Consider the following 18,863-nt stretch of genomic DNA (forward strand, 5'->3'; position numbering starts at 1 on the left):
GGAGAGAGAAAAGACTGACATGACCGTAGCAAACCAAACCAAATCACTTCTATATCCACAGCTGCTTCCAGGACAAGGAAAAAACTGCAGTGAGATTTTCAGAATGCATATTTTTTGTAAGTTCCTGGAACACCACAAGGCCTCTAAAGAAAAAGGCCCATAGTACATAGCACAGTGTAGTTAAACCTGCCTCGAGGCAAAGACTCACGAACCAAAACTCAGTGGTATGAAGTTGAAGATTCAACCATCACTCACCCGCCACGACGATCTCGGCTCGGCTTCGGTTGGAGTAGCGAAGGTCTTGGCAAGTACAGATATAAATGCCAGCATCAGTCGTTTGGATGCTGGAGAAGAACAGCTCTTCACCTGAACAGAGAGGGAGAGTTCGTATCATTTCAGTCAAAATGGAGAAAAGTATTGACAGCACAGGTTGTCATCTCCTAAGTCAGATAATCTTCCACTCTTCACTGAGGCCAGAGTGTGTTTTGCCAAAATAACACACACATGTGGGTCCATGGAGAAGAACTGCTCGTCGCTGACAGTTGCTCTTATGGGGAAATCATCTAGCTCAATGTTCAGCAGATGTCTACACCCAACTGTGTGTTTCGGACCATACCTTGGCGGCGCGTTTCTGCGTGGCTGGGCACCGGACGCCCGTCCTCCCGGGTCCAGTAAAAGCGGTGGGGTGGGGATCCCGTAACTTGGCACCTCAGGGTGACCTGGCTGCCCTGCGACACCACGGCCCTCTCCGGCTCAACCTTCACCACCAGCGAGGCGGCCGCGTCTGAGAACACAGAGGCAATGCTGTCACCAGAACCACCATCCGTGTCTCTTTACACCATTGGTGTGAAGTAGAGTCAATAATTAGTCCAGTTCAAACATCGAAAGGTCGTGTGGAAGGAAATCCAGAAGCACTTCGGCCCTTGAGGACTGGATTTGAAGGACAGTGCCTGACACCAGGGGCGGGCTGTACTAACGGGATCCGATCTTGATCTCAATTGTGTGTACTAAATGGATCAGGGCTCAATCTGAGCTCAGATCCGAGCTCAAAAGTGATCCTGCTTTTGATCAGGATCAGAGCTTGATCCGACTTTTTTAAATGCAGGAACTCTGTATACTTCATCTAGTTTGCCAGTTTTGAGTTTTTTCGGGAGGAAGACGTATGAAAGGCGTATAGATTAACAGCACGAAGCATATTTAACCTCACAGACATAATTGACCCTGTTTTAGGACCTACATGGAAGCGCAGTCATGCCTTACCAAAACATTTGAAGCTGCGTTTAGCGTTGAGATATTTTGCAACCGGTAGATTTCAGCAAATAGCAGGTTACTACCGATGTAGAGAAGTGTGGTTGAGCACATGATAAACAACGAAAATGTGACTCACATTATTTACAAAGATTTGCACTTTCAAATAAACAATATCAGGTGTCTACTTTTGTGTCTTTATGGTGAGGTGTAGTTTGTGTGTGATTAGATTTATTGTAAAATAATGTAAAAGCGCTTATTTCTCCAGCACCCCATTGCATACTGAAGACGAGAGGTGACAGAGCCGACATAGCAGCTCCACAGCTGTGCAACACTTTGAGAAGCGCCCCTACACTCCATAGTTTAAAGACATTTCTTTTTTAAAAGCTTTTAAGGATCTCTCTTACTCTTAGTTGCAAGTTGTTTTTAATACTCTTTGAGTTGCTACTGCGGTGTTGCCTGTTTGATCTGTTGTGCTATTGGGTTTGAGAAAACCGCGGTATAAATACAATTGATTATTGGCTAATTATTATTATTATTATTATTATTATTATTATTATTATTATTATTATTATATTTTTGTAGTTGGGGAGTTAAAGAAACGCACACCAGTGCAAGAAACTGGGAAGGTTGTGTAGTTTGTGAGGTTTAACGGATCCAATGTGCCCCGTGATCGTGTCGGATCCAGAGGCAGCGATAAGTGCAGACATTGACATGCACTGGGAAACATAGTGAACAGCTAAGCTTATTTAATTAATAAACTCATCAGCAATAGCACAGTATGGTTTTCTGAAAGGTTTATGATTGTCATTGAGTCATGTAGATGTTTAAACAGCCGCACCAGTGAGGGATGAGCTGGTTTATGTCAATAGGAAACTGCTTAGTCACCACACAAACTGCTTAATAATCGGATCAAACACTCGGATCAGCAGAGCCGGATCTCGATCCGTTTCGTACAACAGAATCCAGTGAGCCCGGATGTGATCCCGTTTTCTGATCTTGTTAGTACAACTGGCCCCAGGGCTGGGCAGTCCCAGGCCTCCAGGACCGGGCCTCTAAGATCTGACTTCTTATCCTAATAATGACTTCAATTAAGTAATTAAATCTAAATCTAAACCCAGCAGCCCCTGTGGCCCTGTAGGACTGGAACGCCCCCTGCAGCTTGAATCAGGATCCTACCTTGGGGGCGGCAGGGTCTCCGCTGCTGAGGATTTCCCACATAACCCTGGGCACACCTGTGGGGGAAGGAGGCAAGACAGCAGATAAAGTTACTCTTCATCTGTGAAAACAGTGGCCTGGGCCTGGTTTCACCCATACAGCATCCACCAGACCGAGTCTTTCGAAAGTCTGCTCTCTCTTGTCCATTTTTTAATCAATACAGTTGAAGTTAACAATTTACAATCCTTGATATAGAAGAGGAATAATATAATGTCATGTGACACAACGTGTGCAGCGGTGAATGGCTCAGTCCTGTCCTTGTCCATTTGAAGATTGGTTTCATATTAGAAGAAGGAATCATGGTTCTGGTCCGCTAGCCCCTTGAGCATGTCCCCTTAGCGCTGGACCAAGTGGTCGGCTTTAAACACCTGCTGGAGTACCTACCGTTCGCAGTATTGCCCGGTGTAGCCGGGCAGGCAGGCGGTGCACTGGTACCCTCCGTTGCCCAGACTCTGGCAGGTGGGCGAGAACCTGGTGCAGACACACAAGACACAACACGAGGGGTTGGTGTCAGATTAACTTCCCTTCAGGGCAATCGAATGAATCCAAATGTATTTCTTATTTTCTCATTTGCTTTATTTTACGATTGTATGTCCTAATGACAGAAATGACTCCGGCTGGGTAAAGCAAATCAGTGATTGATTTGTTTGTGTTTTATTGTATATATGGAGGCAATTCAGATATACATCGATGTGTTTAGCTTTGGTTTCCCCCACATTTATGCTATGATCCACTTTGCGCCCTTGTTTCAAGTTCCTGGCTTGTCAAGTTATAAAGACATTTCTACTGTATTACAAGTCTGTGGTCAGTGACACGAGCCAATCAAGGCTTTCCTTTGTTGTGTTTAATAGTCAGGTTAACTAATACTCAAGCGTGTAATGCCATGTTTGCTGTTCAGGCACATACACTGTTCTCTTGACACACAAACACACATGCACACAGACACACACAGACACACACAGACACACACACACACACACACACACTATTGTCCAGGTCACGGTGCGGGTGAATTAACTCACTGGTAGGCCGGATCTGTGTGAGGACAAGCGCAAGGCTGGCAGTCTTCGGGGGTCCCTGCGGTCGGGTCGCCGTAGAAGCCTGGGGCGCACTGGTCACACATCTCCCCCACTGTGTTGTGCAGACAGTTCTGAAGTGTTGGGGGGGGGGAGGAGGAGAAGTAAATTATTTGTAATTATTTGGTACCAGATCTGTGGAAAAATCTGGCTTCATTCTCTTGATGAGGATTCCTTTTAGTTAAAATAAGTATCTGGAGACACACATCCAATGTTTAAAACCTGATTCGATCAACTAAACACACTAGAAATGACACAGAAACATATAGAAATGCAAAGGAGGAGTGGATTGTCTACTTTCACTTTTCACACTTATTTCTGTACAACTTTTGTTTTCACTTCAAAAGAAAAACATGGTTTGTGTGTGATGTGTCTATTTCACACAGCTATGCAACACTGCCTCTCTAATGATGGGGACTCAGGGACCCGTGGACTCTGTACCGTGCAGACGCCAGTCTCGGGGTGGCAGGCCTCCGAGTGCCCGTTGCATTCGCACAGCTCACAGTGGCCCAGGTAGAGACCCCCCCCGGTGCGGGTGTAGCCGGAGGCGCAGTCCTGGGGAGAACAACACAACACAACTTTGCACAAACAAACCACAAACTGCGAGAGCTTTTCTAAACCATCAAGCAGTTTCTCTCAAACTCTGTCCCTGAGGTGCTGTGAGCGGAGACTACAATACTCGTGCACAAATCCATCCTGTCCTACCAAGAATTTCCCTTTCAGTGTATTACATGACATCTAAACCAAATCAGGAACTGATCATAGTGATCCACAGAACTTATTACATAAAGTAGGGCACTCTCGCATTAGGCTGGTTTAAATTTGACTGGGATGTCATGTGGAGAGGCATTAAATGTCACATTTGGGAAAAATGGGAACAAATTAAAGGCTGATGTTACTTTAGTCCATGAGGAATCTTTGGGAATCGTTCTGATATATTTTACATCCCATTTGACATCAGACAGTTCTCAGATTTCTCACGCACATTGAAACAGCAGTGGGATAAATAATAACCTCACTTGTACTTCCCCTGGCAAACAGGACAGTGAAGCTGCCCCAGTAGATGTCGGCATTGCCCGGTCTGGGTCTTACCTGGCAAGAGAGGCCTTGGTACCCAGGTGGGCATCGGCACTGCTCCACCTCAAAGGCCTGCGGCTGCCCAGAGTATGAGGGCACAGCCACCTCCATGCTGACCCCTGAGATGCTGGCAGACCTCATCTCGGTGTGATAGGAGGCACGGATGAGGATCTCATCCAGGTCGGCCAGGACCATCATTAAGTGCTCCCGAGTAGCGGGCATCCCGTCCGGGCGCCTCCAGTTTTCCTAAGATAAGGAGATCCAGTTAAGCGATGTCTTTTCCACAACAAGTTGTTCGGCACTTTTAAAAGTGTGCACTGTTTGAAGAATGTGTTCGTTGTTATACTTAAGGATGAGCTAGCATCGGACCTCGCACAGCCTGATCTGTGGGGAGATCGCTTCAAGCTCGCGATCTGTGATGTACTGCATATGGGTATATTTGTGGAAAAGAAAAATGTGAAGTTTAAAATCTTGGAAGTTAGAGAAAATTTTAAAGGTGGAAGGAAAACAAATGTGTTCGAGATACGAGCATCCTCTCCATTAACAAGTATGTGATATTAATTTCCTGTACAGATGAGGCCTGCTATAGTATCCGGGCAATGCAAGATGAGGTCACCTCTCTGAAGACGATCTCGAAGCTGCGAGACTCTCTCGTGTTTTGTCCCCGCTGCCAGGAGAACCGAGCCACCAGGGTGATGTCATTACCCTGGATACCAAACAAACACAAAGGCGACATGTTAAACCTGCAGCTGCGTTTGGGTTCTCCAGCGCAGCCCCTGAAATGCTAATGTAACAATAGTCAATTCTAAAAATAAAATACAATTTAATCAAAATGGTTAAGATTTTAAATGACAGAAGCCATAGTGCAAAGGCCTGTTCACCAACGCTGGCGGAGTTTCTGCCCCAAAACCAGGGAGAAACGTATAGGCAGCTGATGACATCAGCTGATTATGCAAGGATACACAGAGTAATACTACACTCCAATAAAGTGCAATAAATCAGAGCAAAGTGACAGTGTCCCTGTGCAAAAGCATTTCAGGGGTGGTGTATGTGCCTGAAGGGAAGTGCATCCAGTGTATACAGTCAGTCAGAGGCACAGGGGATTTACAGAGCACTTACAATGATCTGAACATCGGCGTCCTCCAAAGGCGATCCTCTCTGGCCAGCGACGTAGGAGATGGTGTACTTCAGACGGCCGCCATAGGAGCCAACCTGGAAAGCAAGAGAAATAAAAACTGCTGATCAGCCTGGGAAGCTCTTTTGTCGTAGTTGTCCATGGGAGACCGTAGAGATGGCTGCAAGTCTTGAACACTTTCAGACGTAAAGCTACTGACTTACAGTCTTGAAAACAAACTGCTCAGGGTTTAATCTCTTCAACACAAGTGCTTTCATTCACAAAACAAAACAGCACATATATTACATCAAAGAAAAACTACTTATTGAATCAAAAAGCAAAAAGAGAAAAAAGGGAAAATAAAAAAACTATTTTTTAAGTAACACTTTCAGTACTAAAAGAAGCGAATGTATAGTGAAAATGTTATTGAAGAAAGTTTGAAGATAAAATGAGAGGCTATAGAATATGTGCATCTAATTTAAGTTCTAATGTAATTGCTGTGCTGAAAATACCTACCTAACAAGGGCTGTCTCTAGATAATGCTGGAAAGCAGGCCTTTTTCATCTGGTAATTACATTGTGTTGCATGCGTTGACTTCATTATTGTTACATTTTACCTTATCCCCCTTGAACTGTGCTGGTAGTTGCCAGTAGAGGATGCTCTCTGGGTGCAAGCTGAAGCCTTTGTAGACCAGAGCGTACTGGGCCAGTGAAGGAAGGAGAGCAGTGAGAGACAGAGCGAGAATCCAGAGCACACAGTGAAGTATAAGCAAGGGCAGAAAAGCCAACCGCAACAGAAAGGGTTCATTGAGGCCATCCGTTCACACAGAAACCCTTCTGTAACCTGAATGTCAATTTTATAATTTGATATGGATCGCCACACTCAAGGACAGAAATGTAATCACAGGCTTTATTAACTGATCTGGTCTAACCAACAACAAACGCTCCAGAAAATGAGCTACCACTGCAGCACTCCCTGGATACCGAACCCGTGCTCATCTTACATTACCGTAATTGTTACACTACACAATAAGAACACCATGCACAAACAAAGAGTGCAATAGAAAAATGCTCCCCTGGAAAACTGCTCTGGAAATTTGTTCCACTCTTCTGAGGGCTTGTATAACTATTTAATTAAGTCACTGAAAACTATTTTTAAAAGCCTTCGGATGTATTTAGGGAAAAAATTAAAGGTATTAAAGATCAGACGTTATTTTGATTGAGTGTCTTAAAAAAGGGAACTTGACATTTCTACCACATTAGTGAACATTTGACAAACTGGGAGGTGGGAAAGTAAGAGGGGCATTTTCCTATTGATGGGGTTGTTTTGGGGAGGGGAGGATTGTGTACGAGACAGAGACTACCTTGTCACCCCCTGGCCTGGGGCCATAAAGAGACACTAGGTTTGCACCGTGTTGAGCCTGTGGTACGGCCTGCTGAAGTAAAATAAAAAACACAAATCAGAGAATACAGAGTATAGAAAGAATAGTTTTTCTTAATATCCCATAGCACACCAATATAAGATAACTACCAGCCTATACCGTATATCAGAGTGGATTATCTTACAGACCCAGTAATGTTACTTACTGGCCACCGTAAATCACAGATGTCCAAACAGTGGGACCACCATGTTCTTGTTTTGAGTCCCTTGTTCAGTTATTGGTCTTTGAAGTGTAATTGGGTGTTTGTTCCTTATCTCCAAATAACTGCATTTACCCAAACGTGTGCTTAAACACAACACCGGTCAACATGATTTATTTCCTAGTGCTTTGAAATTGATGAATTAAGGGTGACCTGTAAACACAGCTGGATTAGGGATCTCTGGCATCAATGGTTGGAGACCTCAACACTACATTTAATGCAGATATTACTGCAACAAGATGTATTCTCAACATTCAGAGATATGGTACCTAGGGGATGCACAGAGACACATGGTGTGCTTTTTCCATAATTTTATAAAAGGCAAATGCCTACACACCCACTGGAGTAAAGCACTCAGCGTTGTAGTTCAACAGAACAGAAAGGGCAGTATTTGACTGAACCCTCCATCTGACTGCAGTGCTGAGTTATGGGAGGACTGGGATGAAGAGTACGATACCTGAGAGCCGTGCAGGTCAGGAGAGTAGCCGGGGGGTGCGGAGAGATCAGATGGGGGCTGAGGAGCCCTGGCAGAGGAGGAGGAGGAGGAGGAGAAAGCAGCAGGTGCAGGAGGAGGGGGAACAGACACTGGAGCACGCAGGGGTGAGGGTGCTGGGGACCCACGAGGGCTGGAGGACGAGGAGGAAGAGTGAGGGGAAAGGGGCCGAGGAGGAGTTCTACTCCCAGGAGGAGCGAGTGGTCTGGGGGCGGGGGGGTACTGGCTGTTGGAGAAGTTAGAGATGAGGTTCCAGATCTCGTCGTCAAGTCTTTTTAACTCTTCATCTGAGACGGCGGACTGGGCGGGTAAGGGGACAGAAGGAGGAAGCAAATGAGAGAGACGGAGAAAGACTGTGACCCAGGGTAGGCAGGCAAGTAGGCAAGCCAAGGGGAAGTCAGACTAAGGGAGGGGGTGGGGGTCCAAATGGAAAGACTTCATGCTTCCAAATCTGAGAAGATTGTTCATCCCAAGATGCAGGTGCTTCAAACCAAAACAGTTTAATGATCTCAAGAGCTCTGGGAAGCCATGAAATATAACTCAACAATGCTGGGTGATATAATGGGATAGTTGAAGTTCTTAAGACCTAACTGTGTGTCTGATATGGCCAAAGCACGAGGGGGTTTGTATGCTCTTCAGAAACACACTATGAAATAAAATATACATTATCTATGTTTTTTGTATATATGATTTATGCTAAATGCTATATTTGTCCTTTTCTTGGACACTTCATACCTTTGAAGCAGCCTAGTGATCTATGTATGCGCTGCTGGCATCTATTGACATGGGAGTGAGAACTGAAATCAAAGAACCATGATACTGCTGTCGACCACATGTATGTGAACAGTAGAGAGTCCCTTGGAAATATTTCTCTCCGTCACCCACTGATGACTTGTGGTTCATGGTAGCACATGGAGGAATGCTTCAGCAGACTTGGAAGCTCAGAAGTAACGGAGCATCTCACCGCATGCAAAGACCGTGTTAAATACGAGCATCGACCGAGCAGCAATCAGTGAGTGAAAAATGTCATGACTCTGCAGATGCACTATGACTTCACCAGCACCACAACTGACGATCATGCTTCTATGGTGAAGCAATTAACTGTATCCAGATGCTGAGGAGACAACTTACAGGCAGGACGATTACATCTCTGATTGACCTCTCACAGAAGATTATCAGTATTAGGTTAGGTCAGCTTATTAGACCTTACATTAAATGCTTATAGTTGGTCAATACATATAAAACAATCACTGAAAGAAACGCTTTTGAGTTAATAACCAAATCACTGTACTCTTTTATTTACACTGTTCTACGTGGGAAGATGTTGCTGAAAGTCATCATGAAATGCATTTACTTAGATTCAAATTGTACAATATACACAAATATATCTACAGGGACATGTGGGTCATTTTCTAGTTAGTTTTACATGTGGGAACTCACCACAAATGAAATGTGATTTAAAGCCAGTGATTATGTGACCACATTTAAAATATATATATCTGCATCAATGACTCATCAAGGAGGATACTATTCCTGTGGTATGGTCTCATACCATGATACTTGTGGAATAAGCCCCTGGGTATTGCATGGAACCAAACACTACAATTAGACAAACACTTTTTAGATGACACTCCAAAGATTCAAGCCATTTTATAAAAAGGATTAAATCTGACATTTCGCACTGATTAACATGCTTTGGTTTTGCCTTGAAATCTCATGCAAACACAACAGCATGCTCTTATGTATGTATTAGAAGGGTCTACAGGAGGTATCTATAGCCCTCGTCTTGAAGAGCCTCAGCCTCAGAATCCCCAGCAGATGTTATAGATCATCCCTTATATAAACAAATGATAAAGGCTTGCAGACCACAATTCCTTTAAATTAATGTGCAATACCTCGTCTGCAGTCTTTAGAAACGGTTGTTCTAGTGGTGACCTGGGTCAGGGCTCTCCAGAACCAGGGCTGGAAACCACTGATCTACAGAACATCACGGCCCCCAATGCCCACTTGTCAATGAGGTCCCATTGACACAAAGGCCATGCAGCACCTACAGATACCTTGCTGGCTCGTTTCGACCTCTTGTGTGCTTTTCCCACGGAGTCCATGAGTCCCCAAACAGACGCGTCCTTCCGCAACTGCTCCTCGGTCACACTGGAGTCTTTCTATTCACACGGACAAAGCAAACCTCTCCCCGTCACTGCCGTTCTCGAAGGAGCAGGAGCGAGCGCCTGACACACTCAATTATTCTAACTACAGTCTCAAGGCAAGGAAACACCGGCCTGAGTTAAAGCCATGCTTCACACTCCATTGCTATTTGACAATTTCAAAAGCTATACCTGATGAAAACTTTCCACTGTGGAGATTAATTGGGTGTTATTTAAGTGGGGTATGGCTTCAGTTTATTCCCTTTCACGAAAACTATGGAACTACTTAATTCCTCTGGTTAAATATCCCAGTCTAGACTAGATATCCCTTTTTTGAAGAGGAGTTTTTGACTGGAAATGTGAACAAACTCAGTTTGTCCCTTACACATCCCAACTGCTACAAAGTGTGGTATGACAAGGTGAACCATCTCACAGAATTAACTACAACTAACAAAACAATTTAAGCCTAACATTGTAGCAAACTGATGTAGAAATCTTAAATTAACACCCATGCAATTAAATCCATGCACTAGATTCACACTACAGCTTTTTAAATAAAATAAAAATCACATAAACCAAAATATTTTCAGCTGGCTATATACAATATACACCATTCATAGACAGTATACACTCCAGAAAACCTTACAAACACCACAACACAACACCTGTTCTAAGTTTCCTTGTGTCACAAGTTTAGACAGAAGAGTCCTCGAACTTTCTTAAATGTACTTTCAAGACAACAACAAAAGGAAGAAAATATTCAACAGCCTTGTTTCACTGCAAAAACATGTCAGGCGACATTCAGCGTGCGTTACCTTGTGAGCGCGCCTCATACGGGCAAAGAAAGCTTCCCTCTATGAGAGTGGACACAAGACACAAAGCATTGGATACACGATTAAAACTAGAGCGGGAGATGAAAACCAGTTTGGGTCCCTTGATTTAGGCCAGGTGCTTCAAACCTATATATGATGGCAACAGCAAACCCTTTCTGGTTTTATGATACAAGCGCTTTTAAAATGTTTGGTTGTCCCAGAGAGCAGGGAAGCAGTTGCACGTTTACGGGAAAGAGAAGGAAAGGCTTGTGAATGTACAGAAAAGGACAAGTGTCATCTGGAGAGAGCTTTCCAGAGCCAGGAGGCATCCTTCCCAAGTGCGATGGATCACTGCTGTGTGTCTGAAAGGGAGAAGGTTTTCTACAGGGCCAGCACGGCCCTTCACTCTACCTTGTCTCCTTGGTATTTCTGTGGGAGTTGCCAGTAATAGGCCTCCTGGCCCAGGTTACCGAAGTTGCTGAAGGACAGCTGTGTGCCGTCGGTGTCCACCTCCACGGTGAAGCCGGTGGTGATGCGCGTGCTGCGCTGCCGGTTCACGAGGGCGAAGTCCTGGAAGTTTCTCGGGAGGAACGCGGTGGAGACCTAGAGCACAGATACAGGAACACAGACTTAAGCAACACTTTACAATTTGACCCTGGCAATGATTTTGTCCCCTATTCCTAAGAGTCCAATGGTTAATGAACTTCAAGCAGGAGAGATGTTGGCAGACGGGGACCAACGGCCCTGACTCACTCACCAGGTCTCTGTAGTAGGAGGAGCTGCTGCACTGCTGGGTGATTCCCATACAGAAGCAAGACAGACATCCTTCCCTCTGGTCTGCGCTCAGGTGGAAGTGGCCCTGTTTGCAGCTCCCACACCGGGGCCCCTCCACATGCATCTGCAAGAGATGAGGCAGCCTATTGTCAAACTGACACTTAACTAGTAGACAGATAGTTAAGACTGTATTCATTGAATAATCCCCAATCATGAAAACACAATTACTCTCCGATAATGTAACCACGGTACAGTACCTTGCAATGGCAGCGGCCACTGGAGTCGCATCCTTCAGTTCCTCTCTGGTCGCAGTTACAGGGCACTGAAGAAACAAACAGGATGGATTCGCTCAGAAGAAGCTACACTTCTAGAACAGAGATCAGTTCAGAGAAACATTTGAAAGATGCTGTCTGGAAAATGACCACAGCTTCATTCAGGAGGGCTTTGCGTGTGCATGTTCCCTGCATGTTCTTTTTTTTCCTGTTGTGTAAAAACCCAGATTGACTGCAAGGAATTGTGTGTCGTGGGTGAAATGTGTCACAGCATTGCAGAACAGTGCAGCGCTGTTATCTCCCCGTGCAGGTGGGAGTTAAAACAGCCCGTAACAATAAGCTTTCAAGTGAAGGCAAGACCACAGAAGGAATTTACCATTGGTTGTTGTGCAGTGCTGTCCGAGCTGTGGATTCCCAGTGTATCCAGCTGCACACCTAGAGTGAAAAAGTGCGATGAATGAGTAAAACTCTGAAGAACGAGGGCACAGCGGTCATGCCGGACAGATTTAAGGCTCTGTTTCCATGATTCTGTATTCAGAATCCAAATCTGTGTACAACATCTCAAAGTTTCAGGAATTCCCTTCATTGCAAAAAGTATCCTCTTACAAGCGCCTGGTCATTTTCTCTCATTTGTTGTCATATACCTCCATATATCACACTTGGGTTAACCTGTTAATCTTCCTCAGACTCTAACTATTACAGATGTGTTTCAGGACTCACAGGAAAGTGCTTTTCCCTTCCCATACCTGCGATCTATCAATTGTGATATATTTAATATTCAAAGTAGCATGTCCATGTGGCTCATGCAAATCAGTTGCCATTGATCAAACGTGGTTATAATCCTCTACCCAAACAATCGTGTTTAGAACCCAGTCCACACCAGCCCAATTTCCAAACTATCTGCACTGCCTTCATGCATAGAACTGGTTTAAGAAGACCAGACAATATATATATATATATATATATATATATATATATATAACTCTACCTCCTCTCCACTTTCCTTCCTCCAGAGTCGCTCCTTCTCATCCCTGGACCCTAAATGGTGGAACAACCTTCCCACCGAAGTCAAAACAGGAGAGTCCTTGACCTCATTCCGGCGCTTACTCAAGACACATCTTTTCTGACAGTACTTGTAATATTAGTCCTTTTATCCCCGCTAGATAGCACTTCACAGTTTTATTATGCTTGGTGTGTTCTTGATTTGTTTTCCTCCTTGCTCCCTTTCCCGTAGCCCTTGACTGTGACCCTACATCTTGACAGCACAAATTGTAAATTGGAAGTTGTAAAATGTATTATATTTTGAATTGCTATGTTTTAGTTAGATTGAATTTGTAATGATTGATGCCTTTTACGTAACTATATTTCTGCACTTTGCTTTGCACTTGTGTTGTAAGTCGCCCTGGATAAGGGCGTCTGCCAAGAAATAAAATTAAAAAATAATAAAATAATAATAATAATAATAATAATAATAAAAATAATAATAATATTAATATATATTAGCATGCATATACATTATTGTTTATGATCTCCAAAGGCAACATGCAAAATACCCACATTTATACCCAAACACTGAGATACTTATATTGACTGATGTATAACACAAAACCATTTGTTCCATTAAAGTGAGATTTTGGGGTAGAAACGTGTGTTTCTGCTTCTGTCTGAAGACTGCAGACTGCATCTATCAAATAAGACATATTGGACAAAGGCACGTTGAATGCTTTTTAGACAAACTGGGGCTTTCGAAATGATATCACAAGGTGGAAGTAATTTCCCATCTGACCCAAAAACACTCGGGTTATCAGATAAACACAGATCCTGCATGTGGAAGGCAGATGCCTTGAAACAACAATCAGTTTTGCACTGACATAAACAGATCATGTCTGATTTATGGTTAATGGATTCTGGTTGCAGAAATCTGGAAACAAAGCTGGAGTTCTCCACCACGCCAGGGGGAAAAGTCAGGATTAACCCTCGGAAACCTCCTCTTCTTTGGGAAACCCAGACATCAGCTCTGGAAAGATGGTTGGCTTTGCCCGTTCAAAGACAAGTAATTATCTTTTCTTGACATAAATCCTCAATGGTAATTGAAATGTTAATTCATCATGGTATCTGTGTCACTTTATATCAGAGCGACAGAGTCAGAGTAACAATAAATACACACATAATTGTGCTCTCTAGATTACTCCAATTATACAAATTATATTTAAACCACACAATAATAAGACATTAAAGGAAAACATCAGAGCTGCATTTAATCCAGACGTTTTGGGGAAAAACATCTTTGTAAACTGAAAAGCAATGCATCTTGAAGTGCCAGTGACAGAACCAAGCTGAACCCAACATTGATAAGCACACAAAGACATACAATATCAGCAGAAGCCACGAGAGCCTTTTGCTCCTTTCTTCTCTACAGTTGCATGAATGCCGGCTCAACAGGAAGTCTGGAGTATTTTGTGCGTGCATCGTTTACAGAGTTACGCCCACTTTAGAAGAAGCACCAGCCCTTGCGTATTCACCTCCCACTGCCTCTGCTAAACAGATCTGGCAACAAAAACATCCAAAATGCATGAGCTGACGGCCTTTTAACACGAGTCACCAACGTGTAGACATGTATGGTTGTTTACAGCTAGATAAGCCAGTCATAAAGAGTATACATACACATTTGGATGCCAATTGGGCAAGGCGGTAGCCATATTTCATTTTGGCCTCTTCAATGAGGAAAGAAAACTGAAATGTTCCCTTAAAACAACGTCACTCTATTCTGCAGATTTCAGAAGCAGCCAGACAAACTCTTGAAGTAAAACAGCCCTCTCCCTTTTCCAGGTGACCATGAAAGAGAAACCAACACAAAAGGAGGACCCCCTTTCAAAGCCAGAGCCCACCGCTGTCCCCAGAGCTTTTCCAAGCGTGAAGCACTTCCCACCGGCAAAGCTTTCGGATGGATTTCTTACCTGATCGAGTGGTAGCTCTCCTGTGAGCCAAGCCTGAATGTCCGAGGTACTAACAAAGACGGGACTTCAAGAAGAATGCATGTCTCCCACATGGTATCATAAAGCTTATACTAAGTAGCATACACTAGTCTGAATGTCTAATGTACAACTTAACAAGTCTTATCTGTCATGTGCGTGCATGTGCCTGTGTGAAACAAGTTACTAAATATGCATTTCAACAAGAATATAGATTTATTTTCGAGAGACACTGAGGAGGTGACCGAATGTGGGAGTACCCTGTTGATTGAAAATGTTTGTTTTTTCATTGTCTTACTATTCGTGATCTCCCTTTTCTTGAAGGAGTCCAATAAATATCACAATGAGAATGTGAATAATGCTACAATATATTATGTTCCATATTTTATTGTTTCTCCTTTCTCCTTTGTTTATCATGTACATGGGCAGGAAAATGTTGATTATGCAAATCAGATGCCTATTCTAAAATCACCATATTTCCATGTCCTACTACTTTTAATTGAGTCTGCATTACGTTCTCACTCTAATTCATTCATTCTGCCTAAAACAGGTAGTTTTGATTCCAGACCCAAGTCTTGTTTAAGTCACTATTGTAGTTTAAGTGTCAACTGGCTGTAATAAAGTAACAGATCACAGCCTATAAAATAATATACTGACCGTAATACTTTTTACAATATTTTTTTATACTGCTTGGGGTTTTTAATGTGTAGCTCACACAACTAACACTGCGTACCTTTGTTATCCCGTTCATGGAATAGCAAAACATGTTTTCTGTGAATGTGTGATTCACAGAGTTATTTTGCAAACCCCAAATTATCTACATGGCTCATCATTTACACAGTCTTTAATCCTTGCCTTTCTGACAAAAGGGGATCTGATGTCACCCGGCACAAAACAAACCCTAGCTGTCAATCCAAATTGGATTGCGGTTCGATTGTTTGGCTTCACAGCAATAACAATATGACAGTTACAGACATGAAAGAGACACTAAAACATAATTGCAGATCAAATTAATAGTCTCACAGCACATCATAGCCCTACAAACTGAATTATAAGAAAAACAATCCTATTCTAAGGCACTCACTGCTTTTTCGAAACAATAATCAAATCCAGATCATTAAGTGCTGCAAAGAAAATGAACAACAACAAAAAACAAACACAACGATGCGTCTTCCTGTAAACACGTTAGTAATTAAGACCAGCCTCAGAGTTTCTGCCAAAGAATGACTGCGATGCCTTTCCGGATTCATAAAGGTTTCTCAAACATACTGTAAGTCAAGGCAGCTTGGATGGAAACCATATGCTGCCAGTCTCCCCAGGACATATTGTATAACACTGCCCCTGAACAAATACACATTCCTGTGTAAACTGGGTGTTAAAATGTTTGTTAAATTGATAATTACAGCAAGGAACCATTATACTGTGATACAACAATAAAGTGCATTTATTTCCACACTTTTCCCAACCAAATGCATTGTTTGGATCAATCAGCAACAACAGCAGCAGCCAAAAGTTTGTGCTAAATTGACTTTAAATCCTGTGATTTTTGAGAAATAATGTCCTTTCTTCCTTAAATATTGATTGTGAAAACTAAAGTATAATGTATTTATCAATTAAAATGCCTCACAGCTTGTGGTTCTAAAGCTCTTGCCCGCACATGTGTACTGTGTGACACTTACTATACATGGGATTTTCCATTTGCTTACTTATCAAAGTATCATTGACAGAAAAATCTATATCCCAATAGGTATAAATCCTTTTATTTCATTACAAAACAAACAAACAATCAAACAGACAAAAATAACAGTATTCCTCTGCGATTAAACACATTCAAGATATGAAATAAGTATGCAATTCAGTAAGTCCTAACAGTTTTGCTGTTCCATTGCTTACAGAAAACATGGCTGACTGATTTACAGCACACAAAATTGTCTTGACGTGCCCAGAACGCCCTGCTCTTCTAATTACACAAGGCTAGCCAAGCAGCATCATGTCACACCAAGAGACAGTGAGCTTAGAGCAGCGAAATAAATGGTCTCAGTGGTTCAGAGTCATTCAGTGAAGAATGCGTCCAGGTTTTGTGTAGACACATGCTTACATGTTTGTGGTTGCTTTCCATACAAACAACAGAGGTTTTTGAGGTAGTCTAGGCTAACCAGCATTGTGAGCCCTACACAACAGTCATGTTTGTACAGTGAGAGATTACAGACTGTGGGTGCGTTTCAAAAAGCGACCCTCACAGCAGCACAATCCTTATCGTTTTAGCACCTTTTGTGGAATTGTGAAGTTCTGTTTACATTCATGCAGTTCTGTCAGACAACCCGGGTTCAATGTCAATAGCTACACCTGTTCATAGTCCTGTTCATTTGTTTTTCTTGTCATCAAAAAAAATGTTGTGCCATATTTTTTATGTTGATGGTAACAATGCAATCAGAATACCTCAACACATCGACACTAAAAATAAAATGATACAAGACAAACTGATGCTTCCTCATATTCATAGCAATAAGCATGTTTTGATTGACAACAGCGTATTAATGAAAGAGCTGCACAACTCCATAAACATTTAAACAGACGTAACGAGTCTGTGAATAAAAATGAGCAAATTATAACTGCCTTAGGATACAGCAGCAGCCCAAAACCACTTTATCGTTCAATATTTCTAATTTTTTAATTGAAAACTTAATTGAAAATTGTAATTGAATCCAAAATGTTTCAGAAGTTACGTATCGCCTGGATTTGTGTATTTGACATATACTAATTATTTTTCTGATCAGGTTTTAGGTTTTAAAGTGTGGAAGTTAAGTAGATCAAGTTCAGGACAGTAAGGAAACTAACATTTAATTAATTTCTGATCAAATTAGTCATTACAATTATTTTAGATGATCTGCCAATGTATGTTATGTGTGGAATTATAACATGAAGGATAAATTAAATGAGAACATAGCTACTGATATTCATGGGTTTAACCACCCAGATGCAACAGACCTAATTCTTTGATATCGTCATATCCATGAGATTCGGACAGTCCTATTGATAGGGTGCAATGTTCATTTCTTTGGATTTGGGCTTCGTACCCCACGCTGGGCCCGAGGCTCTGAAGCCGGGCTCGCTGGATGAGGACAAAGTGCCCTTTGATCCAGGAAAGGAGGACAGATTTGAGTTGAAGTGTGTGAATAGTCTGAACTGCAGGAGGAGATGCACGAGGTGAAGCGATGCAGTTTTTACAATGGGAAACGCCTCGCTAGGTCCGTTTCATCATCTTGTTTGAGGTATCATTGATATAATAGTATATTACAGGGGCAGCAAATGTAGGTGTGTCTTTCTCACTGTTGCATAATAGTCAAAATAATTGGATTTAAAATAATTGAGAATACAGAAAGTGACTTATTTATCCAGTGGTACTGGTTAAAAGGGTTAAATAAGATATTAGGGGCTGGGTCAGAAAAATAAACAATTGAAAGGTAGAATGTTGTCAGGCTCTGAACCAATTAATCCAACAAATCATTATCAAAGCACATATTTAAGACCTGGCTAAACAACATAAAACATGTATTTCTTCTTTTGTTAACAGGTCAGTAATTGAACAATAAAATAAACTTTTTCATATTATAACGTTTGTGTTTGTTTTAATTTTAGATCAAACTGTATGATGTTTATGTACAGCGTTGAAGGTCTGTGAATATTGAGTTCTAAATGCTGTTATTTGAAAGGGCTATATAAGATGGCAACTCAACAAAAGTCTAGCTATACTCTACCATCCTCACGCCAGATGGTTGTTTGGCAGCAGAACCAATGGCTCTGATTGCATTAGCTTGTTATACTTTGTAAGCTGAACTAGTGTCAAAAATGATTATTGCTCATACCATGGGCGAAGATTCGGTCTGATGAGATCCAACTATAAAATGACTACCATAGAATAATGTTTTTATTCTTCTATAAATGAGTGCAAAAACCCTCTTAACAAAAGAAAACAATAAACATGTCCTAATCTGTGCTGTCCTTTAACACTCATGACAGCAC

At 42.3% G+C, this 18,863-nt stretch overlaps 1 protein-coding gene across 11 annotated transcripts in view; it reads right to left on the minus strand.

Annotated features, from left to right (window-relative positions):
* The window catches only part of hspg2 (heparan sulfate proteoglycan 2), a 156,965-nt gene that overhangs the window by 48,285 nt on the left and 89,817 nt on the right, over positions 1-18,863 (minus strand). For all 11 annotated transcript variants that reach the window (XM_066691145.1, XM_066691144.1, XM_066691142.1 and 8 more), the window contains 13 exons: positions 12,245-12,303; positions 11,854-11,918; positions 11,580-11,720; positions 11,234-11,425; positions 5,739-5,831; positions 5,236-5,325; positions 4,635-4,865; positions 3,984-4,097; positions 3,489-3,616; positions 2,851-2,937; positions 2,428-2,483; positions 617-784; positions 256-366 (listed from right to left, as the gene is read on the minus strand). In XM_066691145.1, the coding sequence (XP_066547242.1) occupies positions 256-366; positions 617-784; positions 2,428-2,483; positions 2,851-2,937; positions 3,489-3,616; positions 3,984-4,097; positions 4,635-4,865; positions 5,236-5,325; positions 5,739-5,831; positions 11,234-11,425; positions 11,580-11,720; positions 11,854-11,918; positions 12,245-12,303 (1,535 nt within the window). The remainder of the gene's footprint in view (positions 1-255; positions 367-616; positions 785-2,427; positions 2,484-2,850; positions 2,938-3,488; positions 3,617-3,983; positions 4,098-4,634; positions 4,866-5,235; positions 5,326-5,738; positions 5,832-11,233; positions 11,426-11,579; positions 11,721-11,853; positions 11,919-12,244; positions 12,304-18,863) is intronic.

Source organism: Amia ocellicauda, chromosome 18, assembly GCF_036373705.1.
Source record: "Amia ocellicauda isolate fAmiCal2 chromosome 18, fAmiCal2.hap1, whole genome shotgun sequence".
NCBI lineage: Eukaryota > Metazoa > Chordata > Actinopteri > Amiiformes > Amiidae > Amia > Amia ocellicauda.